At 44.8% G+C, this 27,982-nt stretch overlaps 1 protein-coding gene across 1 annotated transcript in view; it reads left to right on the forward strand.

Annotated features, from left to right (window-relative positions):
• Positions 1 to 27,982, forward strand: part of TRIO (trio Rho guanine nucleotide exchange factor) — a 366,882-nt gene that overhangs the window by 203,995 nt on the left and 134,905 nt on the right. Inside the window, exons 12-18 of the mRNA XM_025387077.1 lie at positions 13,363 to 13,532; positions 14,531 to 14,705; positions 18,733 to 18,928; positions 19,650 to 19,816; positions 21,840 to 21,959; positions 23,498 to 23,689; positions 24,162 to 24,311. Coding sequence (XP_025242862.1) covers positions 13,363 to 13,532; positions 14,531 to 14,705; positions 18,733 to 18,928; positions 19,650 to 19,816; positions 21,840 to 21,959; positions 23,498 to 23,689; positions 24,162 to 24,311 — 1,170 coding nt within the window. The remainder of the gene's footprint in view (positions 1 to 13,362; positions 13,533 to 14,530; positions 14,706 to 18,732; positions 18,929 to 19,649; positions 19,817 to 21,839; positions 21,960 to 23,497; positions 23,690 to 24,161; positions 24,312 to 27,982) is intronic.

Raw genomic sequence — 27,982 nt, forward strand, 5'->3', positions numbered from 1 at the left:
TACAAATATCTAGGTATAATGTTGTCTCTACCTCATTAATCTTTGGGCAACAGTAACTGCTTCATCTAATTCCTGTCTTTCTCCGAGTAGTAACCTTACTCTGATCCTGTTCTTAACATCAAAACCAAAAGCCTTTCGTGGGATATACACAACTCCGTCCAACTCCAGCTGCTGCCCCTCAGGACAGAGTAGACTGCTGGGAAGAACCCTTACCCATGGTTCCATTCATATTGGCAAAAATCACTTTGTACGCATCAGTAAGTACAAAGTATTTAGATCTTAGAGCCCAGCTAAAGTTTCAACAGAAATAAGTGACTTTTTTTCCCTCTAAATAAACATGTATAAAGCATTTGTACTGGCCAGTGGGAAAAGAGTATATTATAATATTACCTGAAAGTCCTTCTATCAGAATAACTTAAAACACTAAATTTTTTTCTGTGAGATGATGTAAAATTGTGGTTTAAATTTATACAACTTCTATTTGTTAACATCAGATCAATATTTTCAAGTAGAGAAAAGTTTTATGCCAACAGAGAGCTTAGAAGTTATTGTGGAAGACCACGCAGCACTGATATAACTGACACCTCATAGTCACCGAGTAGATGATTATCGGGTGAAGGAATTAACAGTATATTATCTTCATTTGTAACGCAGTTTTTCAGTAGGGATTGATTGAAAATATAAGACTGCCCGCTGACTTCAGATTTAATAGTTTCTGGCTGAGGGTCACTTCTAAATGGGGGGTTGTAAATATCTGCTTTAATTAGCTGTTTGTCGATAGGACTTGATTAATGCAATGTAAAAGGTGAGGCACTTCAACACAAGGTCAAGAGATGCAGTGTTAAGGCCTTAAAATGCTCAATTAGAAATAGGTGTACATGAATAGCCCTGTTTACCTGATTTTTTTTTTTTTTTTTTTGGAGACATAATCTCACTCGGTCACCCAGGCTGGACTGCAATGGTGTGATCTTGGCTCACTGCAACCTCTGTCTCCCAGGCTCAAGCAGTTCTCCTGCCTCAGCCTCCCAAGTAGCTGGGATTACAGGCACCTACCACCATTTTAGTAGAGACGGGGTTTCACCAAGTTGGCCAGGCTGGCCTCAGACTCCTGACCTCAAGTGATCCACCCACCTCAGCCTCCCAGAGTGCTGGGATTATAGGCATGAGCCACTGCGCCCAGCCCTGTTTACTTGTTAAATTTCTGTTTTAAAGGGCATTTTATGGTTCTCTGTTTCTTATTTTGATACTCAGCTTCATGAACTAAATATTTTGTTATCAAAGAACCGCAAGTCTTTGGTTCAGTGAGGAAAGAGGTAAACGTACCTGTATGTATTTTCGTGTGTATTTCCGACACATTTGTACTGATTGCCGTTGTTCTGATTGAGCAGGTAGAGAGATTGGCCGACAATGTATTAGCTAGAGTTTTACCGGGACAGCTGAAAAGCTCCAGATAATCCAGGCTTGGAGAGACTGATAAGGATTTTTGGATTTTGTTATCATTTGTTTTCCCTTCCATTTGTTGAAATACAAAATTCAGACCCAGAAGCCCAAGGAAGGGTCGAGCTTTCTGCTTGGGAGCTGTGATGTTGATGGACGACAAGCAGAAAGCAGACCCCATCATCTCTCACTTTGCTTCTTGGTCTCCTCGAGGGACCACGCTCCAGACCTGGGCCAGAAGAGGCGAAAGCCCAGATGATGAAGGCTTTGTAAGGAAACACTTATTTAATCCAAGTACGTTCAAGCCTCTGTTCTAGGACAAATTAGATCCCCGGGTATCAGAAGAACTTGATAATTGTATCCCCATAGCGAGCAGATCAGTCCAAGCAACTGTGGGAAAGTGAGGGGATGGCAGAAGCTGAAAACGCACTGGTGCTTTTCAAAGAAGGTGGATTTCACGCATTACTCAGAATGAGGTTAATCCTAGGCAGCGTTCTAGAGACAATTTTTAAACTGCTGGTCAAGAAAAGTGAATGAACAAGTTATTACGCGTTAACTTTGTTTTGTTCTCTAGTAGGTTTCTGGCTTGAGGAAGGACGTGTAGTGGAATTAGTGGGTGGGCATTTGACCAGGCCTTTCAACATGTGATTTGTAGACAAGGAAGGAAAATATGCGCTGTCTGTTAGCATAGTTACTAGAATTAGACTGTTTGAATGGCTATAATAAAAGAATCAGCCAAGGGTGTTAGCACGAGGCCAAAACTCTCATCCTCCCACACTGATCTCCAGGTAGAAGATGGCAGGAGGCAAGCTTCTGATAGTAAGACAGTCCTCATACCCCACAGGTACGTAAGGAAGTCACTTCCAGTCTAGAGCCACAGTTAGATCAGACGTCCTGACTGACAAAGGTAGTGACGGGCGATGATAGACCAGTCATCTCAGGTGGACCCGAGGTCCTGCAGAACAGACTAGTTTAATCCCTGGTGTCACCAGGGGAGGAGTGCATGTATATGTGTGTGCACGCATGTGAGCATGTGTGTTTTTTCTGCATGTGTGTACGCAGACATGCACACGAGCCTGTTTTTCCTGCATGTTCATGTGTGTGCACACACGTGAGCATGTGTGTTTTTTCTGCATGTGTGTACACACATGCACGTGAGCCTGTTTTTCCTGCGTGTATATGTGTGTAGGGGAGGAGAGTGCAGTCCTGCCTTTTAGCTGACTGCACGTAACCTATTCAGAACTTTTATGTCTGTATGTGACATCTGGAGAGACTGCTCATCCCAATTCAGGCATCCGGAAAACGACTTTGCTGTGTTCAGCGCGATTTTTCTTAAAAATGGGCAAATTTCCAGCGTATAGCAAGGACAGGCTTAGTGCCATAGCCAAAATAATTGTTGCTGCATGAAAAGCAAGTGAGACTGTCAGTGCAGGGTTTGGTGAGTGGGTGACGTCAGCAGTGCTGGAGGGAGTTTGCAGCATCATGTTGCAGGTTGTCTGTTCTCATGCAGAAAGTCTGTGAGTGGTTGAATTGGTTTGGAAGGTGAGTGTATCAAATCTTGACAAGGGCTTGTCAGATATGTCAGATGATAGAATTCAGATCCCAACAGATCACAGCACCAAATCAGTCACAGAAAGTTTCATTAATCAGTTTTAATATATGAGTGTTTTGAATCAGTACAGAATAAGAATCACGCAGGTGGCAACAGCATGTGTTTAACGAAGAACTGGGCTTACATATGTTATTTGATTGAGTCCACAATGCTGTCATGCCCCCAAACAACTCCTTCCACTGTGGTGACCAGGGAAGCCGTTGTCTTGCTTTCTGGCTGCTGTTTAGATCACGTGGGTATTGTGTTCAGTTGTCCAGCCCCTATGTCGTTTGGTTTTGCTTATGAATATCACATCAATTTAATGTGTCCACACTGGGCAAAACTGACTTGAGGAGTGTGAGAGTAATACAAACAGAATATATTCCAGAATGATCATCTAGTAAGAACATGCCCTGGAAACCGTAATTAGAATATCCTCGAACAGATTACACTGGTTATTTATACACTCTTCAGACTTCTTAGTGCTCAACAATTGATGAAATATCATTTCTGGGGAGTCATGTTTGTGTTTAATTTTCAGCAAGTACTGGCCACAGTTCTATTTATTTCTACTAGAAACATCTCCTTGGCAAGGAAAATGCCCTTTCCATTTTCCTCATGTGCGCGTGCATCTGTGTGTACGTGCGCATGCATGTGAGCATGTGTTTTTTCCTGCTTGTATATGTGTGTGCACGCACATCAGCATGTTTTTCCTGCGTGTGTGTACACACATGCACGTGAGCCTGTTTTTCTTGCATGTATATGTGTGTGCATGTATGTGAGCATGTGTGATGTGTGTTTTTTCTGCATGTGTCTACACAGACATGCACATGAGCCTGTTTTTCCTATGTGTATATGTGTGTGCACACATGTGAGCATGTGTGTTTTTCCTGCGTGTGTGTACACACATGCACGTGAGCCTCTTTTTCCTGCATGTATATGTCTGTCCACGCATGTGAGCATGTGTTTTTTCTGCATGTGTGTACACGGACGTGCACATGAGCCTGTTTTTCCTGCGTGTTTGTGTGTATGCACATAAGTATGTGTTTTTCCTGCATGTTTGTGTGCGCTCACGTGAGCATGTGTTTTTCCTGTGTGTATATGTGTGTGCACGCACATGAGCATGTGTTTTTCCTGCGTGTGTGTGCACGTACATGGACATGTTTTTCCTGTGTGTATATGTGTGTGTACACACATAAGCATGTGTGTTTTTCCTGCATCTTTGTGTGTGTACACATGTGAGCAGGTGTGTTTTTCCTGTGTGTATATGTGTGTGCATGCACGTGAGCATGTATGTTTTTCCTGCATGTTTGTGTGTGCATGCACATGAGCATGTTTTTCCTGCATGTTTGTGTGTATCCACATGAAAGCATGTGTGTTTTTCCTGCGTGTTTGTGTGTATGCATGTGAGCATATGTTTTTCCTGTGTGTATATGTGTATATGCACATGAGCATGTGTTTTTCCTGTGTGTATATGTGTGTGCACGCACATGGGCGTGTGTGTTTTTCCTGCGTGTGTGTGTGCACGCATATGAGCATGTGTGTGTTTTACCCCATTATTCCACATCCCTTTCCTTGCTCCTTTTTTAAAATGTTAAAGACTTTTACTTTCAGACTCTCTTAGAGGAGTCATTTCATTAAACCTTTGGGAATCCCACGGAAGCGGCCAAGGTTAAGCTGTGCTCTTCCGTTGGGAATTGACAGTCGTGGCGACTGCTGTCTTTAGTACATTACTGGAAAGTTTCCAAGAGGCAGTTCTACAAGATGAGCCTTTGAAGAAGCCAATCCTGTTTTCCATCTTTTGCTTTCAATATACGAATTGAACTTTTATCTTTCTCCATTTAATATAAACCAAAATTCATCTTTTAAAAAAATGTTGATTTTTAACTTTTATTTTAGGTTCAGGGGCACATGTGCAGATTATAGAGATAAACTCACGTCATAGGGGGTTGGTGTACAGATTATTTCTTCACCAAGGTACTAAAAAATACCAATAGGTATTTTTTCTGATCCTTTTCCTCCTCCCAGCCTCCACCTTCAAGTAGGTCTTAGTGTCTGTTGTTTCTCTTTTTGTGTCCATGTATTCTCATTATTTAGCCCCCACTTGTAAGTAAGAACACGTGTAGTTGGTTTTCTGTTCGTGCATTAGTTTGCTAAGGATAACGGCCTCCAGCTCTGTCTCTGTTGTGGCAAAGGACATACTATCCTTCTTTTTTATGACTGCATAGTATACTTTGAAAGGGGAGAATGTTGGGGAGGAGTGAGCTGGTGTCAAAGGAGCTCCAGGTCATGCTGTCCCCGCAGAGTTCAAGAAATGAGATGTCACCCCGAGGAAGGCAGGCAGGCTGCGGGAGCATGGACGCTGTCTGCAGGTCCTTGAAGACGTGTCACGGCAAGGAGGAATTACGCTTTGGCCAACTGCAGTGAGAGACTATGGCTGCTGTCCAGATGACCTGAGGATGGGGGAGCAGCATTCCCCAAGCTTGACACCCCTGGATAACAACTTATGCTGAAGAGTGTGTCTTATCTTGTGGGGATGTTGGGCAATGGAAGGAAAATAAAAAATTCCCAAAGTCAAATTCTTCTTTTAGGCTTGATACCATTTGGTTAGTTTAAGTCCATATTGTTTCCTCTGTGAGCTTTGGCCCCAGGTCAGTCACGTCCGTCTTCTGTCCTACTTGGGTGTTATCACTGCATCCCCTGTGCCTCACCTGTCCTCAGTCTCACGCCTCTGCAGGGCGTCCACCCTCTGGTGCTGGAATGCCCATGCACTGTCCCATCTTAATGTGCATTGCTGCCCTGAATATGCCGCTGTGTTTCTTCTGCTTTTTCCTCCTTCCTTACATGTAATACGTTTGCATGGATAATTACTTCATGATGCTAACTTTGATTTGTTCTCTGTTCCTCCCCTCCTCCACCCCATACATCCTTCATAAATTTTCTTTGATCATATTAAGGCAGCGGTCCCCAGGGACCGGTTTTGTGGAAGACGATTTTTCCACAGACCAGAGGTGGTGGTGGGGGCAGGGATGGTTTTAGGGTGAAACTGATCTGCCTCAGATCATCAGGCATTAGTTAGATTCTCATCTCTTAAGGAGCACACAACCCGGATCCCTCACATGCACAGTTCACAGTAGGGTTTGCACTCCTATGAGAATCTAATGCCACTGCTGATCTGACAGGAGGCTGAACTCAGGTGTTAATGCCCGCTCGCCTGCTGCTCACCTCCCGCTGTGTGGCCCGCCACGGACCAATACTTGTCTGCAGCCCACGCTTTGGTGACCCTTGTATTAAGGGATGTTTTATTCTACCTACCGAAGAATGAAAAGGTGCTTCCCAAACTCATACTCTTGCTTAATCAGGCCTCAGGCATGTGGACCCACAGTACAGTTCGTCATTTCAGACAGAGGAACATGCGGCACATGGTTGAGGCAGTTCCGTTTTTCTCCCTGGTTTTTATACCTGAAACTGAATCACATTTTATGTGCATAGTGGTTGTCCTCTGAGATTCCACCTGCAAGTTGCCATTGAAACTCCTACTTCTGCTTCTGCCTTGCAGCAGCTCTGGGAAGCTGTGGCTTTCATACTTCCCCTGCTGGCCCTATGGCTCGCCCATTACCACAAGTACCCAGATGATTGTCTTTGTCAAAACAAGAGTAGGGAAACAGATAGCAATGGCAGCAGCTTCTGTTCACCAAGTGCTTGCTGAAGTTGAGCACTTCACATGTGGATTTTCACTCTGGCTTTCCAGTTAGAGAAGATGCATGTAGTATAATGATTTCATTTCATACAGGAGAAAACTGAAGATAGGTGCTCTAAGAATTTCCCAAGACCACGCATGGGATAAGGACCCTAGCAGATGTGTTGGGCCCCTCCTTCCATACCCCACCTCCAGACAGACACTGATTGTAGCCTCAGTTCAAACTGCATCAGCTCGTACCCCACTGGGGAGCACAGAAAGGTTGCAGCTGCAACAATTCCCAGCTTAGGGCCCTGATCCTAGTTTCCACTTAACTGGAGTCTTGGTCCTTTCCCAGGGTCCTCCACCCCAGCCAGGTCCTCTCGGAGCCCTCTGCGGCGGGGTCTCCCTTTCCAGGTAGTGAGGAGGGGGCCTTTTCACCTCAAAGCTAGCTTTTCAGGGAATTTCTTCCGGCAGAGCTGTGGGGCCCATAGAGGCCTGTGGGAGGCTTCCCACGTCTTAATCACTCGGGTTTTCACCACAGAACTCTGCGTCCCTTCCTAGTCATCCTTCTGTGTGGATCCTGGTCCATGAGCCAGGTCCTGTACACACCTGCAGCCCACTTGTGGACTGAGTTCAGGTCCTCTTCCACCCAGCACTCTGGCCTGCAGATCCCCCGGGCACCTCTCAGCAGTAGAGATGGCCAGCAGTAGCTCTGATGACCTCCAGGGGGCAGCCTTGCCTAACCCTGCTGCTGCCAGACCTGCTCGTGTTTCTCAGTAGAATCCAGACTGCTGTGAACTTCCATAGGACACAACTCTCTTGCTGCTGGGCAAAGATTTATCTTTTTATTATAAATTTGCAGCATGCCCAGAAGTATAATTTTTTCTCTTAGTAAGTTTATGGTAAGAATTTTATAGGCATCCTAGAGGGTTTTTCTCATTTCTTTATTCAGGGATATTTTAGGCATCACATACACTATTTTAAAAACTTAAAAGCAGACTTTCCTTGAATGGTGTTTCATTATAATATGTGCCCATTCACCCCCAGTTGATATTAGAAGTGACCTTTATCTAAGACTTTTTTCTCCAAATTGAATGAGAATATTTCCTGTAGGACCAGACAGAAAAATTCCAAAGGGGCAAGTATTTTAAATGGTTAAAATGTAGCCTTGCTCCTTTTGCCTCATTTAGTTTGTCCTTTTTTAATGTCATGATCCCAGGATCAGTTCCTTGGCGGTCTCCTCGGTACCTGTGGCTCTTCACTGGTTTCATCGGCCAGCAGGAGGGTGAGCACATCCAGTGTGCGGTAAAATATCCAGGATGTTGTGGGGAATACACTAGTTGTGTGTTTTTTTGTTTTTTTGTTTTTTAACTTCCAGGTGGAAGGGAAAACGTTTGACCCCTAAAGATTCATGGCACTTCCCCTAGAATTGAGAGGAAGTGATTTCTATAGACTCTGACAGACTAATTCTAGCACGTTTTCCTCATACTGTACTATTTTTAGGAGTAAAAAGATATAAATGTGGGATGATGTTAAGTTTACTAGACCAAGTGACATATTTTGAACAATTGGTAGGAACCCAAATGTGTTTTGAAAAATATCTAGAGAAAGATTTTAAAACTGTGATTTTTATTATTATGAAAAGAGTTTTTCTTAGAACAAAAACAGTAACAGTGACTAGCATTTACTTATTTCGTCACTCCACATTGTCTTCTCATTGAAACCTCCAAGCAACTTTTTTTTTTCTTTTTTTTGAGACAGACTCGCCCAGGCTGGAGTGCAGTGGCATGCTCTCAGTTCACTGCACCCTGCCTCCCAATTAAAGTCATTCTCTTGCCTCAGCCCCCCAAGTAACGGGGACTACACGCATGTGCCACCTCGCCCAGCTATTTTTTTGTATTTTTAGTAGAGACAGGGTTTCACTATGTTGGCCAGGCTGTTCTCACACTCCTGACCTCAGGTGATCTGCCTGCCTCGACCTCTTGAGTGCTGAGAAATATAGGCGTGAGCCACCACACCCAGCCCCAAGCAACTTTTTGAAGCAGGCATTATTACCATGCCCATTTTATAGATGAGAAAAGAGCTGGATCCAGGTAACTTGTCCAAAGTTACACCCTAGGAAGTGTTAAGTCAGTACTTGAACCCAAGCAATCTGGCTTCGCAACCTACACTCTTAGTCATTATTGTCTGTTACCTCTTATGAGAAGTGTTTGATGTGAGTGATCGTTTATGGAAGAAGCACTCATAGTCGCTGTCAGGCTGTTGCAGTGGAGTTGTTAGAAGCACAGCTATGCATTGTGCGTCCGGCCAGTTCCGGGTCATTTCTCATCTTCTCTTCACCAGAGTATAAAAGTGAGACTTGGCAAAATGCTTTTGTATCTTAAATGGTATTTTTGGTAGTATTTGCTGGAGAAGAGGAATTTTGCAAAGGTCCCCACCCACATGGGCAGCCTGTCCCCCTTCTTGTACCACAAGTTGGGTCCTTGAGTGAGGCCTCACAATGAGTCAGGACAGGCTGCTGATCTCCCAGTTCAGGGCCCAGAACTGGCTGGCAGGGCTTCAGGGAGAGGGCCCAGCGGTGCTGGGGGCCTGACCCCTCCTGTCTGAGCAGGGCTGGGAGGGTGGTTGGGACACCTGTATTTCAGGGCCTTGCTACAAGATGTGTCCTGTTCAGGATATGCAAATTCTCTACTGCTGCCTTAAGTAATTTTGTTCTGTTTTGCTGATTTTGCTGTTTTTCTAGTAGGCTTTTTTTAAAAAGTGTTTTTGTTTTCTCAACAGATTTAAAAGAAGAGATATCAATTTCTATTAGTGGCCTAAGAACCTAGCTAAAGGGGAGTGCAGCTACAGCCACAGGCCACCATTGGCTCCTGCCAGCAGGGGACCTGGTTTCTCAGTGCCCAGAAGGGCAACTTGTCACCAAGTGAGCCAGACGCCCTCCTGCTGCGCTGCAGGTTTAATATTTGGGTCAGAATTGGCTCCATTACCTTTATTTTCAGCTACATTTCTTCCAATTTGATTGGAGTGAGAGAAGAGCAATGGGCTGCAGGATTGTAGAGTGTCAACTGTTTTCTGAGGACCTTTTTCAGATGTACATTTGCTTAAATCATTCACTTCTGCTCCAAGTTTGAACATGAAGTGCAGAGGCAGCACCATTGCTAGCATCTCAGCAGTGGGACGGAATAATAAGTTGACTATGCAGAGTCCCCTGTTGATTGCTTAAGTGTTCTCCATTTTGTGTCCATTAATTAGTACTGTAGTTATCACCGGCAGGGGACCTGGGAGTACTCCATTTCCTGGGTCCCATTGGACAGTGACGAGGTGGGGGAAGCTTCAGTGAAGGAGTGTATTCAGGCAGAAGATACACTTGAGATTTTTGAGAGAAAGGAGTGAAATCAATGGTTTATTTTCTTTGTGAGCAGAATCAACGCAGTTGCACAGCACCGCGTTTTCAGTGTCCATCTGAGGAGAGGAATCGGAGGGTGGAAGGCTGCAGTGGCTGCATGCGACTCAAAGGGTTTGCCTTGGGAGTGAGTGGGCACCCTCTGTGTGTGGCCAGTTGCCCGCCCCACCCCACCACCTGCATGTGGAAGGCAGGTTACCATCTTAAGTAGAAATGTCCATGGATTGGATAATGTCATGGATGTTTTTGATTAAATATTTTGACTCTTTCATGAAACATTACAGCCTTCTTCTGGTAATTGGTTAGTTATAGCTCAGTGCAGCCAAGTTGGCACATACTTGGTTTCTTTGAGCAAATCTTGCCTGTTCAGTTAATTTAAGTCCATCCTTATAACCAGGGTGATAATTCTGTCCAGAGCGTTGCTGTTGACGTGAAGCCCTCCAGTGTGTCCTCTTTCATCTGCTCCTCGTAGCGACGCCCTGAGGTGGCATTGGCATTCCTAGGATCCCTGTTTTAGCAAACCGAGTCTCTTGAGAAATTAAGTGATCTCTTAGGTCACACAGCTAATGCTTCGTAAAGCATTTCCTAAATCCAGATCGCCTTACTCTAAGTCTTATAATACTGTTACTACTATACCATGTGACTTAGCAACTTAGAATGTTTTTCATGGGAAATGTTAGTGCAAATTGGAAGAGTCCTTCATGCTATGATCTTTCCTGTTTATAAATGCAGCTGCCATGTTCATGAGAATTTAGAGGAAAACAAAAGAACAAGAAAGCATCTTATTGATTATAGACCCTTTATAGATGGTGCAGGGCATCAGTTCATATTTGGTGAGTTGATGAGTGGCATTTTCATGTGGAATTAAATACTGATGCCAACTGTGGCGAAGTATTCTTTCTGATACCAGCTTTCGGGCATAGCACTTCATCACCTGGGGCTTCTCTTCCTTAATGTAGGGAATGAAAATTTTGAACTGGCCTATCTCTGAAACCCCATTGATTAAAATTATTGAACTGTATGAAATTTGATAACTTAGACACAAAAAATAGGTGGACAATATGAGAAAAGTTAACAAATGTTTTATTTACTTTAATATTTTCAGTAAAATTAATTCTTAGGACACTGAGTAACAGGACTGAAAAATAACCTCGTTACCAGCACTTTTCTTATTTTAAAATTGGCCTGCTGTATTTTGAATGTGTATTGACCTGCAAATAACAATAAAAGTATATTTTATGTGTGTAAATATTGCTCAGGGAACAAATTGTCGTATGGAATTGATACTAAGATTTTCTTTGTTACAAATGGAAGTCAGTTTCTCTATGCATATATCCGAGAAACAAAGTCATCTGGTAATAGTGTGTTTTTAAAGATATGTTTGACAGCAAAAGAACACTTAAAAGCTTTGCTTGGATTTGCCATCATTAGTAATTAGGGAATTGCAAATTGAAACCATAGTGAGATATACCACTCATTTAGATTGGCTTAAGTTAAAAAGACTGACCACATCAGTTATTGGTGAGGAAGTGAAGGAATTGAAACTCGCATGCACTGCTGGTGGGAAGGTAAAAATGATACACCACTTTGGAAAAACTTGACAGTTTGGTAGGAAGTTAAGCATACACCTACCATATGATCCAGCCATTCTACACCTAGATATTTATCTAAAAGAAAGGAAATCATAAGTTCATACAGAGGCTGTGCCCAAATGTTTATAGCAGCTTTGTTTGTAGTGGCTCCAAACTGGAAATAACCCAGATGTCCACCAGCAGATGAAGGGATGAACGGTGGTTTCACACATACAGGGACTGCTATTCGACAGCGAAAAGGAATGAACCCTTGATACACACAGTAGTGTGGATAAATCTCAGGGTAATTATGCTGAATGAAAGAAGCTGGACAAAAAAAAAAAAAAAAAAAAGAGTACATACTGTCCCAGTCCAGTTCTAGAAATTATTTTAGAAAATGCAGGGTAATCTCCAGCGGCTGAGAGCAGGTGAGTGCCAGGGAGGGAGCGGGACAGAGGGCATCAGCCAGCTTTGGGATGAGGGAGAGGCTCACGGTGAACTGGGCATAGACAAATGTCAGAACTCACACTGGACACTTTACATTTGTGCAGCTTATAGTACGTCAGTTAGTCCTCAGTAAAGCTGTTTTATAAAAAGCTTGGCTTGGAAACAGAACACCACAGGCACACACAGTTTCTTTCTGCACGTACAGTTTTGACTTACGAGCCTCGTGGCAGCAGGCATTGGACAGGGTGTCAAGCGGGAGGTCCCGACTTGCCCCATCTCGCCAGCTGAGCCGGCTGTTCTCACTAGACATACAGAAGATGTGTGAGCTGACTTTTAGTCCCTGAGGCGGCTGAAAGCATTTTCTCCACTTACAAACCACTGCCAAGCCACCAGGGCCTGCTTAATGTAATTAATTGTCTTTTTCGGTTCCATGAATAGTACCCGAGAGATCTGCAGGAGTTAATGGACTTACAGGAAGTAGGCTGTGCTCCTCGGCTCCCACCAGGCCCAAAGCCGTTCCTGCCACTCTCGTTCCAGGGTGTCTTTGCTCACCTAGGTCTCCAGCAGCCCATTTTATGGTGGTGGCAGTGGAGGTGTCTGCGTCTTTTCGGCATGCACACTCTTTCCGTCAAAGGCCCAAACTGTTGGCAGCCTGACTGCGGGGCCTGGGCTAGTGCCGTCACCTCCCTAGCTCCACACCCTGGTCCCCGGCCAGGCTCGGTGGTGAATTCCTTTCACCACATTGTGCACTTCCTTCTGTGTGCTTCCGGGGGAAATCAGTGGTTTAATAATGAAAACTTGAAATAAAAGTGTCCACCTGCTACGTAAGAGCCTGAGACATGTCAGAGAAGGTGTCTTATGTCAGCAGAGGTTTCTGTGGACTGAGGGTCTTTTCTTATTTCCACCGCACTCTGGATTGAGCCTCAGGAGAATGGGAAAGAGCAGTTTGGCTTCCCTTTCCTTTTTCTCTTTTGTGACAGTGCTGCCCGCCTGTTTGTTTTCCTCCCTGCGGCGGTGGCATGCTGCTTTTGTTGTGCATGTGTTCCGCTGGCAGTGGGACTGGATGTCCCTCCCTCCTGTCCTTCCTTCCTTCCCTCTGGGAGCGGTCTGTCACCAGTCTCCTCCCAGGGCAAGTCACACACCGTCTCCGCTGGGGCCACTTGGACACTGGGTGGCCCACCTGGTGGTGCAGCCAGGCCGGCCGGCCTCACCCAACTCTCCCCTTCCCCAGCTGTGGACGTGGCTGGAGGAGCTGCAGAAGGAGCTGCTGGACGACGTGTATGCCGAGTCGGTGGAGGCCGTGCAGGACCTCATCAAGCGCTTCGGCCAGCAGCAGCAGACCACCCTGCAGGTGACTGTCAACGTGATCAAGGAAGGGGAGGACCTCATCCAGCAGCTCAGGTGGGCCTCACCCCTCTCCTGGTCCCAACAGATTCTGAAGCCCTGCCTGTGACTCCCCTTCCCCTTTTACTCTTGTGGGCAGTCAGCTCTGCTTCTCTGTCCAGCTCAGTGCAGAGCAAGCAGCGTCGAGAAGGCAAAGGAGAGAAATGGCTCTCTTCTCTCTTTTCTTTTCCCCTCCTTCCTTACAGTTTAACTTCATAATAGTTTTCGTTATAATGTTGACTAATAAGCCACATAATTTAATTTTAATATTTTCTCTTAACATCCAACTAGTAATTATTGACACTTCTTTATAAACGAGATGAATGTGAGCCTCTGAGGACTGCGCCCTCAGGCCGGTCTAGAGGACAGCAGTATTCACCTCCCAACGTCCAGATTCAGCCAGGCCTGCAAGGGGCAGACACCCACCCCCAAGTGCTCTTCAAAGCAGGATATGGAGGCAGAGCCAGGGTTGGTTTTGTTTCCTCTGGAAGCAGATTTTTTTTATTGGGTCAGGGGGACCATTTAACCCCCTACTGTATCACTCAGGACAGTTTCTCAAAGTCGTTGACTGCTAACTTTACATGACGTTCACTTTTGCTGGGAGAGGCAGGAGGCGGTTACTTAATAAAGGCTTAATTGATTGCATTAAAGGTTAATCTCTCATGTCCAATATGATTCTGTCATTTATACTAACCAGGTATCATCCGTTTTTTACTTAACAAGAAAAGTGGCTAAAAATACAACTCTAAAGTGATTTTCTATAATTATTAGCCTTCTTACAGAGTGATTTCAGAAAATGCCAGAGAAATTCTTCAGTGTCTCCTCACATTCAGCAGGATTGCTCCGAGGAGGAAGCCTAATATTGTTTTGCAGGGGAGCAGCCCGTTCCATTTTCTGAGACAAGCAGTGCGGCTTCCTGCCAGCTTTCTTCCCCTGAAGATCTGCATGGCCGGATCTGGTATCTAACAATGTGTGACTTTCTCATCCAATTCCTGTTCCTTTGTGCGCTCTCGCAGGGACTCTGCCATCTCCAGTAACAAGACCCCCCACAACAGCTCCATCAACCACATTGAGACGGTGCTGCAGCAGCTGGACGAGGCGCAGTCGCAGATGGAGGAGCTCTTCCAGGAGCGCAAGATCAAACTGGAGCTCTTCCTGCAGCTGCGGATCTTCGAGAGGGACGCCATCGACGTGAGTGTCCCGTGGCCGGCGCCTGCCTGCCTGCCTGCCTGTGGGAGCCCTGGCTTCCTCCACAGCACCAGTGCCCTCTTGTCTCTGCCCCGCTCAGGTCCTGTGTCCTCACCCACACCCCCACCCTCTGCACCAGGAGGGGTCTGGGAGGGAGAGAGGGTTCCTGGAGGCTGGAATTGGATCATCCCTGGGAGGCCAGGGGATGCTCAACCCTGGGCCCTAACGTTGGAAACAGTAGAGCAGGCAGCTCGCGTGGCAGGAGCAGAGCACAGCAAGCGCTGAGCAGAACCGAAGGAAGCCAGCACAGCTTTCTCTCAGTCTTGGGGTGTTTAAACCTTCATTGGGTCGCTCACAGCACTCCCTTGTCCTCAGCTTAGGCACAGTCATCAGCTTCAGGCAGCAGCCCTCCCTCTCTTCCTCCCTGTCGTTTTCTCATCCTTGCCCCTCTCCTCCTGTCCTCACCCTCCCCTTTTCTCTCTCTCCCCACCTTCGCTCTCTCCTACCTTCTCTCTTCCTTGCTTCCTCCCTTTCTCTTTCCGTCTTTCTCTCTCTTGCCCTTCTCTCTCCCAGAGTGGGAATAATCCTGACTTGTGGTCATAGCATTTTAGATAATAGAAAACCCAATTTCCCCCCAAAGAGGTGTTCTCAGATTATCCATAATTCTTACCTAAACATGGACTTCTGCACCTTATATGTGAACAGGAGAAAGAAGTTACAGGTGTCTTTTATCTTTCTTCAACACAAAGAGAGTGGTTCTGGGTTCTGTGCTTAGGAGGAGCTTTCTTTTTTGACACCGTGCGAGCAGAAGTCAATCCAGTCGCGTGAGTGCGAATTTACCTGGGGACATGACGAAAGGAGCCAAAGCTCCCCTCCGCGGGTGAGCCTGCTCTCCTGGAGTCTGGCCACTCCATACAGCTGGTGGCTGTGACGGCCCAAAGACCTCCTCCACATACCTCTGGGCTGCCCTGTGGTTCCTCTGTGACTGCTGATAGACACCTGCAGAGCACACCCTCTTAATATTTATTTCTCGTCTCTGGTTTAGAACTCATCAGCAGTCCTTGCCACTCAGGCTGGGGATGGCAGGGCTGTGCGTAGCCTGCCCTCAGTCACCTCGGCACAGGAAGGACCTTCTGCCCGTAGTGGGCCGTGTGGCTTCCCCTGGGCCTGTCTATAGGCCTGCCCTGGGGAGTGGTTTTGGTTTGTGGTGCAAGGACCAAGTCAGCCCTGCGCAGGACTCTCTTGGATGCCTTTGCTTGGCCACTTGTCTAAATCTCCAGCACTGTTTTCATTAACAACAACAGACCTTTTTGGCTCTGCTCATGCTCATCATTAGTGAATAACAAGAAAGGAGTCAAACCCTAAACACGTGGCTTGGTGAAACCTGCTCAGGTGCTCTCAGAGTCTTGGCCTTTAGATCCACATGGAGCTATGCAGAGAAGAGGCACCTGCACGCTGGCCTCTGCCCAGTGAGGGCCTGCCGTGGCCTCCCCAAGGTAGCAGCACAGACTAAATGGGAGACCAGCCAGGTCCACTCCCCTCTCTGACTTCAAAGGACTCACTTTTGTAAAACTTAGCTGCATATGGAATATTTTCAACTAGGAAACACAAACCAACCAGAAGCATTAGTTGCAGTTTTTCTTCCAGGACATTTTGATACTTGAAAAAAAAAATTGATTCATTTATCTTCATACTATTTTAAAGAGAAAAAAATTTTTTAATATTAAAAAAGTTGTATTTATTGTTAAGTATATGAAAGTACTTCCAGTTTCATTGAACCAGATCAGGAAACAAAAACATACATTTTTCCCCCAGCAAGGCCACAAAATTACAAGTGTCCTAGATAGAGCCAGCGTGCCAGAGCCTGGGGGAGTGCATCCTGAATAGAGGAAGCTGTACCTGCAGCCCAGTCTCAGGCCAGCTTCAGATATGGTTCAGAAGCTGCTACAAGATCACAGCCTGAGAAGCTCTGTTCTCTTTAATCCTGAAAAATGAAGATCTGAGCAGTTTAGGCTTTGGCCGGGTTTCCTCTCTTATCCAGGAAGATGCCACATCTGATGGCCCATAGGAGTATGGAGTTATGTTTTAAAGTTTATTATGACCGGACGTGGTGGCTCACGCCTGTAATCCTAGCACTTCGGGAGGCCGAGGCGGGCGGATCACCTGAGGTTAGGAGTTCGAGACCAGCCTGGTCAACATAGTGAAACCCCGTCTCTACTAAAAATACAAAAATTAGTCAGGCGTGGTGGCAGGGGCATGTAATCTTAGCTACTCGGGAGACTGAGACAGGAGAATTGCTTGAACCCCAGAGGCGGAGGTTGCAGTGAGGGGAGATTGCACCATTGCACTCCAGCCTTGGTGACAAGAGTGAAACTCCATCTCTGAATGAATGAATGAATGAATGAATGAATGAATGTCTTCAAAGCTATACAGAAGTACAGAGGGCAGTACAATGGAACTACCGTGTGCCTGTCCCACAAATTCAGCATGATTTTACCAGCCTGGTTAACCTTCTTTGGTTATTGCTGTGCTATAGTGTTTTAGAGAAAATCATTGCCAGCTTATTCTTTCACTTCTAATGGCTTTTCTAAAAGATGAGGCTATTTTCTTACATCCCCACAATCAACTAAACATCTCCCCAATTTAACAGTCATTTCTTATTGTCATCGACTCCCAGCATGTTCAGATTGACGTGGGTTCCTCAATTAGGAGGCACATGAAGTTGGCTCTTGTGTTTAATGGTCAGTTTCTTAATCTAGAATTGTCTCTCCTTTGTCCTCCTCCTCTTTTTTTCATGCCATCATTTGCTAGAATAACTGGATCGGTTGTCAAAGGAACCAGATCCCACATTCAGTGTTTGTTCACTTGTATTATTTTAGGTTGTGTAACTTTTAGTTTCCCTGGTGTTTCCTCTAAACTTAGAAGTTAGATGCAAAGACCTGATTCTAGTTCTGTTGTTGTGCAAGAGTCTTTCCGAGGTGGTGCATCGTAGTTCCCCATGCGAAGGCTGGGCCTGTCTAATCCCACTTCCCTGGGGACCCTGAGGCCGGTTCAGGCACCATCATGCTGAGCCTTCTGTGGTTAAATCCCCTCAGCCTTTTTCTCACAGTAGTTCACTATGTGCTGATGATCATTGCTTATGAGAATGTGAAAACAATTTTCCAATTTTATTATTCTTTCTGCATTTAGTAGCTAGATTCATCTGTAAAGAGGAATTCTTCATTATAAAATGTTCTTTTATCTTTTAGTTAAGTGCCAATATTTAGGATAATGATTGGTTTTCTATCTACTTTTTTTTTTTTTTTTTGAGAGAGGGTTTTACTCTCTTGCCCATGGTGGAGTGTAATAGTACCATCTCAGCTCACTGCAACCTCCGCCTCCCAGGTTCAAACGATCCTCCTACGTCAGCCTCCTGAGTAGCTGGGACTACAGACACATGCCACCACGTCCAGCTAATTTTTGTATTTTTTGGTAGAGATGGGGTTTTGCCGTGTTGGCCAAGCTGTTCTTGAACTCCTGACCTCAAGTGATCCTCCCACCTTGGCCTCCCAAAGTGCTGGGATTCTAGGCATGAGCCACCACCCCTAGCCAATTTACTGTCTACTTCTAGTAGAAACCAAATACTTTTTCTTTTCTTTCTTTCTTTTTTTTTTTTTTGTATGTGTTTTTTTCTTTTAGCTTCTCTTATTATTTTTGAACACCATTAGGAATAGTAATGGATTTTTTGTATATACAATATATTTTACGTAGTTTCGGTAATTTATTTATCTTCTCTTTTGGTATCTTTGGCCAGTGGGAACCCCTTCATCTGGCTTCTGTGTCCATTTATTTATTTATTTGTTTGTTTGTTTGTTTGTTTGTTTATGTTATTGTGGTGTGATCTGTATACCACCGAAGTCATGCATCTTAAGTGTTTGACGTCTCTGTTCTTTGACAGAGAGACATCTCTTCCTTCCTTACTTGGTACAGAGTGAGAGGTGGCTGCGTGTATTTATTTTTTGTCTTGATCTTAAATACCTTCCTCTTTCAGATTATCTCAGACCTCGAGTCTTGGAATGATGAGCTTTCTCAGCAAATGAATGACTTCGACACCGAAGATCTCACGATCGCAGAGCAGCGCCTCCAGCACCACGCGGACAAAGCCTTGACCATGAACAACTTGACTTTTGACGTCATCCACCAAGGGCAGGATCTTCTGCAGTATGTCAATGAGGTCCAGGCCTCTGGTAAGAGGCTCATTCCATCTGTGTCCGTTGTGATTTCTTCATGCCCTCATGGCAATTCAGTTTATTTCAGTGGGATGACTACACATTTTGTTAGTTCCTATGATATAGGTATTCTAGATACCTGTTCTTTAAAAGAATGTTTTGCATTTTTATGTAATACAGTCACATTTAACACCATTAGAGTACTCACCCATGATATTCTCACATACTATTTTAAGTGTCATGAACTTTAATTTTACACAATGACATGTTGTATCTCTGTGAATGAACTATAAATCCCAGGAAAACATTTTCACATTCTTTATTTTCTTAGTTTATATTTTACCAGCAGATGTCACTATAGGTTCAGAATTGTATTAGAAACTTAGCAACAACCTGCATATTGCATTATTCATTTCACACAAATTAAATGCTTACTAAAGAGGAAACTGCATGTAATGAGGATAACAACAAAAAAACCCTGAAATTCGCTCATTTCTAAAGAATGCTGCACTTTCCTGGTTATCAGTGTGGGAGTAGAAATGGATGGGATGTGGACGTGGATTGATTGCCTGTACATCCTTTGACACACATTACCCTCCTTGAACTTGCCCTTCAGCATAATGGCTTGGCCCCTAGCTGGGCAGATCATTCACAAAAGCAGATTTTGTGCCATCCGCCCTTTGAGAACAGAAGGTTGAAGTGCTAGCTGAATTCTAGGGTCTCGCTTTAATGTCCACAGGCGTGGAGCTGCTTTGCGATAGAGATGTAGATATGGCAACTCGGGTCCAGGACCTGCTGGAGTTTCTTCATGAAAAACAGCAGGAATTGGATTTAGCCGCCGAGCAGCATCGGAAACACCTGGAGCAGTGCGTGCAGCTTCGCCACCTGCAGGCAGAAGTGAAACAGGTGAGCAAGCGACTGGATGCTTGGGGAGGCTGCGCTACAGACGTTTGATATCTCATCAACTTCCTGGAAATTCTGACCTGTAGCATTGGGGAGGATTGTGCCCGCTCAGAACACAGCTGTCTTGATATATAAGATAATGCGCACATACACACACCCCCATTACAGCCATCCCTAATGTGTGAAAAGGGAGCCAGTGGCCAGGATGACTGGCTGGCTGTTCACCCAGCACGGGCAGCACTAGAAGGTAACAGCCCTTGGTTTCTTTCAATATTGATAGTCTATCTCTTGCTTGAAAGCCTGAGCATATTGCCTCTTATATGACTTTTTCTGCCCAGTACTGTTAGGATCTGGATTGTTTCTCAGACTCCGTATGCCTGGGTCATTTCTTGTGTTATCAGGATACCGTATTACCACATCCTGATGGCATGACAAAGTGAAAATAGAACATGGGGAAGGGATTGCTTTTGGCTCAGTACCAGTGGGATTCTATGCGTGGATATGACATTTTATTAACTGGCTTGATAGAGGGAGAGAAAAGTTTATGGTGCCCTGAAAGATGCAGAGAAAGCAAACAGAAAGTGAGTTTGGTTGGAGGGGACTTAAGATGCCTCTGGACCATGAGCAGGAGGTGGTGCAGAAGTAGGTGACACTCACACTGGGGCAGGTAGACTCTTCAGTCAGAACTATTGAAAAGAGCACCTTTTGGTCTCCCACATGCCATCTGTAGCGTGGGTATTTTTACATATAAACAAGTGTTGTGACCTGCTAACAAAGTGCTCCTTCTTGCAAAAACACAAAACAATTTAAGAACTAACGGAATAAATAAATGTATCCCTTAGGATTTGCCTTTGCCTATAACAGAGACTAAAAAATAGTGGCTTTGAAAAGGTGTTTTCCCCATGTGACAAGTCAGGATATAGAAGATAGCTGGTCTGCATTTAGTGCTCCCGTGGTACATTAGGCTGAAATCTTGGTGATGGGCGGCCTTTCCCTTCTGGTTGCCAAGTGGGTGTTGTAGCTCCAGCCATCACCTCCATATCCCAAATTATCAGGAAGGGGAACACATAATGAGAAAGAGGCAGCCCCTCTATCACAAAAGAAATATTTTCACAAACTTCCCCAGAGATTCCTGCTTTGCTTTCATTGGCTAGACTTGTACATTGCTGTAGCCAAGCTGTAACAGGAGCTGAGAAGTGGTTTTATTGTTTAAGTCCTCTTCCAAAGTTGGGGTTTTACTTAGAAAACCCCAGCCACAGACGTGGTTTTATTGTTTAAGCCCTCTCTCAAAGTTGGGGTTTTACTTAGTTGGAGTTTTTCTAAGTAAAGCCCCAACTTTGGGAGAGGGCTTAGACAATAAAAGTACTTCTGTGCTAAGTAAGCGAGAGGGCAATAGGTATTATATAGGTTACTTGAGGTCTCTTCCACATCCAACTATCCAGAAGACCTCCCACAATCTGTGGTTTCCACTGTCAGAATTTACTTCCTCTGAGTGTGTATGCAGTTGAGAAGCTCATGGTTTGAACCTGATCATTGTAGCATGGTGTTATTCATACCTTTTTTATTATGCCGTTCAACACTGCAGGTAAATTGGAAAATTAGTTCGTGAAATAAATTAGTTCACACTTTTCAAGCAGTTGCCAGTTTTTCAGTCCTAAAAATGCTGAAAGAGAATGAAAAATGCTTTTCTTGATTATCAAGGAATTCTTGGTGTCAGTAGGTTTTCTAAAATGTAGCCCTTAATCTATTCTGGCTTGTGGACTAGTATCAACAATCCACTGGACCCTCCACCTTTTCATTTCCCATTTGCTACTAAAAATAACAGAACTAATTAAAAAGATGCAGCACTTGCAATCAGGTACCATGGAAGAACATCAGGCTGTTGCCAGGAGGATGATGAAGCCATCAGTGCTTTGTACCTACCAGGAGCAACTGGACCACCTTGCACACTCATATCTCACCCCTGATGGTCCACAGGATTCTCTGGAAAGTCCGCTGCTTGGAGTTACCCTGTGTAATGTTTCAGGTGCTGGGTTGGATCCGCAACGGAGAGTCCATGTTAAATGCCGGACTTATCACAGCCAGCTCGTTACAAGAGGCAGAGCAGCTCCAACGAGAGCACGAGCAGTTCCAGCATGCCATTGAGGTAAGGGCGCTGGGCCTCTCTGTGCTTTGGCTCTTTCATTCCTCAGGACAAACATCCTGAATCCAGGGGGTTCCTGTTCTCCTATTGTAGGGGTCCTGGCAAGATGCACTTTCTCTGATCTGAAGCAGCTCAGAACCAAGGAGCCCACATTGCAGTCTCAGCTGAGGTTTTCTAATATCTTTCTGGTCTCATAAGTATGTTTCTCCTATGTTACCAACCTCAACCAAGCAGAGAGCTCACCAAGACCAGGTGTATATCATGAATTCACTATCAGTCCGTAAACAATGCCGACAGCAGAACTCCTCAGATTCCTGCTTAAAAGCAGCCTTGTTCACCTTAACAAGGGTCTGTATGCCACAACTGTAGCAAAATGACTTAGGCTAATTCCAGGCCTGATCCAATTCACTGTCAGCATGTGGACTAATGATTTTTATTTTTTTGGTACGGGTAGGGCACATGGGTAATGGTTCTGATTGGTAGTGGTGAGGTAATGTCAAAGGAAAAAACATTTGATTACAAAAATGTTATCTCCCCTCCTCTGCTCACATGTTGTCAGCCAGAGAAGGAAGCTATAGAAGTTGCCACTAATTTATTCCCTAGATTAATTTATTGTCAACTGCTTGATGCCATTGGACGTGCATTAACAGCTCTTCGTGAGGTGCAAACTCTGGGCATCTGTATACTGTGCCAAGGGATTTCTAGTAATTAAATTGCAAGTAATAAATCACTGTGTCTGGGTAAAGGATTAAAATATATTGTATATAGTGTTTTATGGGATCATTTGTACTTTTTCAGGTGAAATGAAAGGTTTTGCTATTGTTTAAAAAAAATCTTGTATCCTCAGAGACCTGTGCTCTCCCTGACCACCCCCTCCCTTGGCTCTACGGCCTCACTGGAGAGAAGCTGACTTCTCAGCCCGTCCTGGCTCTTCTAGTGAGGACAGATGAGCAAAATCTTACTGCATTTGCCATGCTATTTGTATAGATTTATCAGATGGCATGGACCTCCAGAGAACACAGTTGTTTCATTTTTAGCTTTTTATTTGTTTTTCCTTTCTTTTTTAAAATCAATAGTTCTTGAAAGCTTTTCACTGGAGTCCAAAGTTAAAGTTGCAAGTGAAAATAAAAGGCGTTCACTCTGGCCACCTTTTCTCTACTTGTTCATTTGCTTCCAGCAGCTATTATGAGAAGGATCAATAGGAATAATAAACTTGGAACATTTCAACTGCTTCTTTGGCTGTTAAGGGTCTTTCCTGCTATTTTTCAGACTAAGAACCCTGCAACTGAGACCCGTTCTGGGAGGTCCTGATGAATTTCATCCTTCGTTTAGCTAATTTAAACATAGACCTAGTTGTTCCTGGGCATAAAACCTTTTTTCCTAAACTGTCTGTTGTGCTTTTAGAAGCATCCTAGTGAGTATTAACTGAAGGTATTTCCACAAAATCATCAAGAACAGAGTAATTGTAGCCATCCTGGTTGCTTTCTAGTCAGTGGGGACACTCTGGCAAATAAGGCTTCCCTTGTCTTGTCTGTCTCTAGAAAACACATCAGAGTGCGCTGCAGGTGCAGCAGAAGGCAGAAGCCATGCTACAGGCCAACCACTACGATATGGACATGATCCGGGACTGCGCCGAGAAGGTGGCATCTCACTGGCAGCAGCTCATGCTCAAGATGGAAGATCGCCTCAAGCTCGTCAACGCCTCTGTCGCTTTCTACAAAACCTCAGAGCAGGTCGGGAGAGGTTCCCTCCCTTGAACTCTCCACTGATACTTTATTTTGAGCTTAATTTCTTGGGACAACTCAATCATTGTTAACATGTCAGTCATTATTGAACCAATCAGTTGCAAGTCCAGCAGGGAAAGGGCTTTCTGGAGTTAAAATTATTCCTGTATACCTTAGATGTCAAAGAATAATAAGCTAGAAAGTAGCTGAGAAGACACCGCTCTTCTTGTCATTTAAACATATGACCTGAAACACATCAGAGAGAGACAGGATATTTGCTTTGGTTTTGTTCTTGCTCTGAAAGGTCTGCCTGCTTTTGACCCTGTAGTTGTTCTCCAGCCAGATAGAGCCCATGGCTCCTTCTTATGTGATCTTCCTGACAGCATCTTCATCCCCAGAGCCCAACTGAAAGGGCTTTCCAGAGATACCAGTCGGCAATGGCAGATGCCAAGTCTGAGCCTCGAACTTTTCCTGCTTACAGGTCTGCAGCGTCCTCGAGAGCCTGGAACAGGAGTACAAGAGAGAAGAAGACTGGTGTGGCGGGGCGGATAAGCTGGGCCCAAACTCCGAGACAGACCACGTGACACCGATGATCAGCAAGCACCTGGAGCAGAAGGAGGCGTTCCTGAAGGTAGGGGCAGTGCTGCGGACAGTGCACCCAGCAGAGGCTTCCTCCCTGAAGGTAGGGGCCGCGCCGCGGGCAGTGCACCCAGCAGAGGCTTCCTGCCTGAAGGTAGATGCGGTGCTGTGGACAGTGCACCCAGCAGAGGCTTCCTCCCTGAAGGTAGGGGCAGTGCTGCGGACAGTGCACCCAGCAGAGGCTTCCTGCCTGAAGGTAGGGGCAGTGCTGCGGACAGTGCACTCAGCAGAGGCTTCCTCCCTGAAGGTAGGGGCCGCGCCGCGGGCAGTGCACCCAGCAGAGGCTTCCTGCCTGAAGGTAGAGGCGGTGCTGTGGACAGTGCACCCAGCAGAGGCTTCCTCCCTGAAGGTAGGGGCAGTGCTGCGGACAGTGCACCCAGCAGAGGCTTCCTGCCTGAAGGTAGGGGCAGTGCTGTGGACAGTGCACCCAGCAGAGGCTTCCTGCCTGAAGGTAGGGGCAGTGCTGCGGACAGTGCACCCAGCAGAGGCTTCCTGCCTGAAGGTAGGGGCAGTGCTGTGGACAGTGCACCCAGCAGAGGCTTCCTGCCTGAAGGTAGGGGCAGTGCTGCGGACAGTGCACCCAGCAGAGGCTTCCTGCCTGCCAGGCGCGCGTGGCACAGTCATCGCTTCCTAAGGGAGCGTGCCCCATAGCTCTTGCCTGCTGTGGAATGTAACAAGGGCAGTATCACATCAGTGTGAAGTCAGCTGAAGAAAGAAAACCTTAACATCTTTTTCATATGCGATTGCCCTGTCTTTCTAGTTTTCACAGGGAAATAGCTGAAAATCTGTATGAATAAGGATTGGTTGGAAGTCACAATACCAAGTGATTCTGGAGACAGAGCGATTAATCAATCGCTCTGTTGATTGATTAATCAACCAAATCGGTTGATTTGGTGAAAAACAATACAAATGTAGCTTAAAATAATCTTCCTTTGGAAACTCAGCCTCTTCATTCCCTTCAGAGGGAACGAAGATTGCATCTCAGAAGAGATGTAAGTGTGGCATGGAGGAGACACAGAGCAAACGCCACACGGCTTGGGGTGGCAGTCACTGATACCTACTCAGGAAACGCTTCCGACAAGAGAAATGTGTCACATGCAGACCAGACTGGGAGTTTTCTCTCTGAAAAGCTTTAAATGAGGAATTTTTCAAGACTGCTTTTTCTTTTTTTTTTTTTTTGGTTGTTTTTTTGTTTTGTTTTTAATTCAGAAAAAGGGTCTCACTCTGTCACCCAGGCTAGAGTGCAGTGGTGTAATCACGGCTCTCTGAAACCTTGAACTTCCTGGGCTTAAGCCATCCTCCCACTTCAGCCTCCCTAGTAGTTGGGCCTACAGTGCTCTGTCATATTTTTATGTATGTCACATTTAGTCATACGTGGTCACAGATGTGCTTTGGAACAGTTAAATTTTTCAAAGTAGTTGAAACATTTAGCAACATTTGGTGCTGAATGTTCCGTGTTGCATTCTTGGGCTCTTACAGAAATTCTGAGGCTCTGCTTGTTATCACTGCCCAGGCCCATTAAAAGTAGGGGTGGTGGTCACTTTTCCTCCTTACCTCCTCATTGCTGCAGGGCTCTCACCTCTCTGACCACTTTCCTGTTACACTTAATACTTTTTGTGTTTTTTTCTGAAGTCCATCATCTGACGGACAGAGTTATTATTGTTCAGTCTGTGAGGATAAATTGTAACTCTTTGGCAATTATATCTGGTAACTTACTTTGTGCTCCCACCACGGTGGTTTTCTTTTTAAGCAAGCTCCCGGGGTGAGAAAACCATCACAGTTTCCACAGTCAGTCTTTATAACTGTGTCAACACCTTTTTAAAGCCCCTGCCCCCGACATGTCCCTGCTGCTTAAGTTTACTAAATGCTGACCACTATTAGGATTTCGAGGTGGAATCATTAGAATTCTCCCCTTTGTCCAGGATCCATTTAGTATGAAAGAAAAATAAATACCACTTAGTTCATGTAATTAAGATAGCTATTTAGGTAAAATTACAAAACAGAAATATAGGCAATCCTCAAGTTACGGTGGTTTGACTTGTGATTTTTCGACTTGTTGGTGCCAGTGCGCTATGCATTCAGTAGAACCTGCACGTCAAATGCTAAACAACCATTGATTTTCACTTTCAGTGCAGCATTCGATAAATTACATGAGATAGTCAACATGGGATTATAAGATAGGTTTTGTTTTACATGGTTTTGCCCAGCTGCAGGCCAGGGTAACTGTAGGCTTAAACTGAGCACATTTAAGGTAACTAGGCTAAGTTAAACTGGGATATTGAGTAGATTAGGTGCAATCAGTTCATTTTTGACTTATAATATTTTTAACTTAACTTACAGTGGGTTTATCAGGGTAAGCCAAGGAGCATCTGTAATCACAAGCCTTTTTGGATTCCTTTGTTCAACTTGAATTTTGTAGTGTTTGTGTATAGGATATTTAAGTACCTTTTTATTGTGGAAATTTGAAGATATATACAAAAGTAGAGAGAATGGATTCTCCTCCTATTTTACTCACCCATCTTCACTGATTATCAATTTATGGGCCTATATCCACCTTCAGTGGATTATTTAAAATTCTAGATTTATCATTTTATTTGTGAATTTCAACAGTAAATTCTCCCTTTCAGAAATACAAATAAAATATTATTATCTTATCTTAAAAATTAATAGTAATTCTTTAATATTATCTGAAATCCAGCATTGTTAAATTTTCTGATTGTTCTGTAAATGTCTTTTTTTTTTTTTTTTTGAGACAGAGTCTTCCTTTGTCACCCAAGCTGGAGTGCACGGGTGTGATCATAGTTCACTACAGCCTTAGGCTCCTGGGCTTAAGCGATCGTCCCACCTCCGCCCCCAAGGAGCCAGACTACAGGCACTTGCCACCACACCTGGCTAATTTTTGTATTTTTTTTGTAGTGACGGGGTCTTCTTATGTTGCCCAGGCTAGTCTCAAACTCCTGGGCTCAAGTGATCCTCCCACCTTGGCCTCCCAAATTATTGGTATTACAGGCATGAGCCCCCACACCTGGCCTACAAATGTCTTTTTATACATGGTTTTAATTAAGATTCAAACAGGGTCCATGTATGGATTTGGCTGGGTATATCTTTGGAATCACTTTTAATCTAAACAATATTCCCTCCTTTCATTACTATTTATTAATTGAAGAAATAGGTTCCTCAGATTGTGGCACTTCCCCCATTCCAGATTGTCGATTACATCCTGTGGAGTCATTTAGCACCATCCACAATTTCTAGATTTTTGTTAGGTTGTGAGCCTTGATCAGAGCTGGTTTGAAAGGTGGTGGGGGGGGGGGGGCGGGGTGGGGGAAGAAAGAGGTGGGGGTGAGAGAGAGCGAGAGAGTGCGAGCGAGCTTGGAAAACCTTGCCAGTGGTGCTTGTGCTTCCTATGGGGTTGCTCAGAAGATACATCATGTCTAGTTCTCTGTCTCTGTGATTGGTAAGAAGATTGATGAGTGGTTCAAGTATGGTGAGTGCAATTCACCCCTCTGAACTTCCCTTCCACCTTTCAACTAATGGGGTTAGCACCCAGTGTTGGGAGCTGGTTTTTTAGGAATTGCAAAATGGTGATACTCTAATTCTGTCATTTCCTTTGGCCTCGATTATCTAGAATTATTCCCTCTCAGCTATTTGGTTACTCTAAAA

This window comes from Theropithecus gelada, chromosome 6 (assembly GCF_003255815.1).
Source record: "Theropithecus gelada isolate Dixy chromosome 6, Tgel_1.0, whole genome shotgun sequence".
NCBI lineage: Eukaryota > Metazoa > Chordata > Mammalia > Primates > Cercopithecidae > Theropithecus > Theropithecus gelada.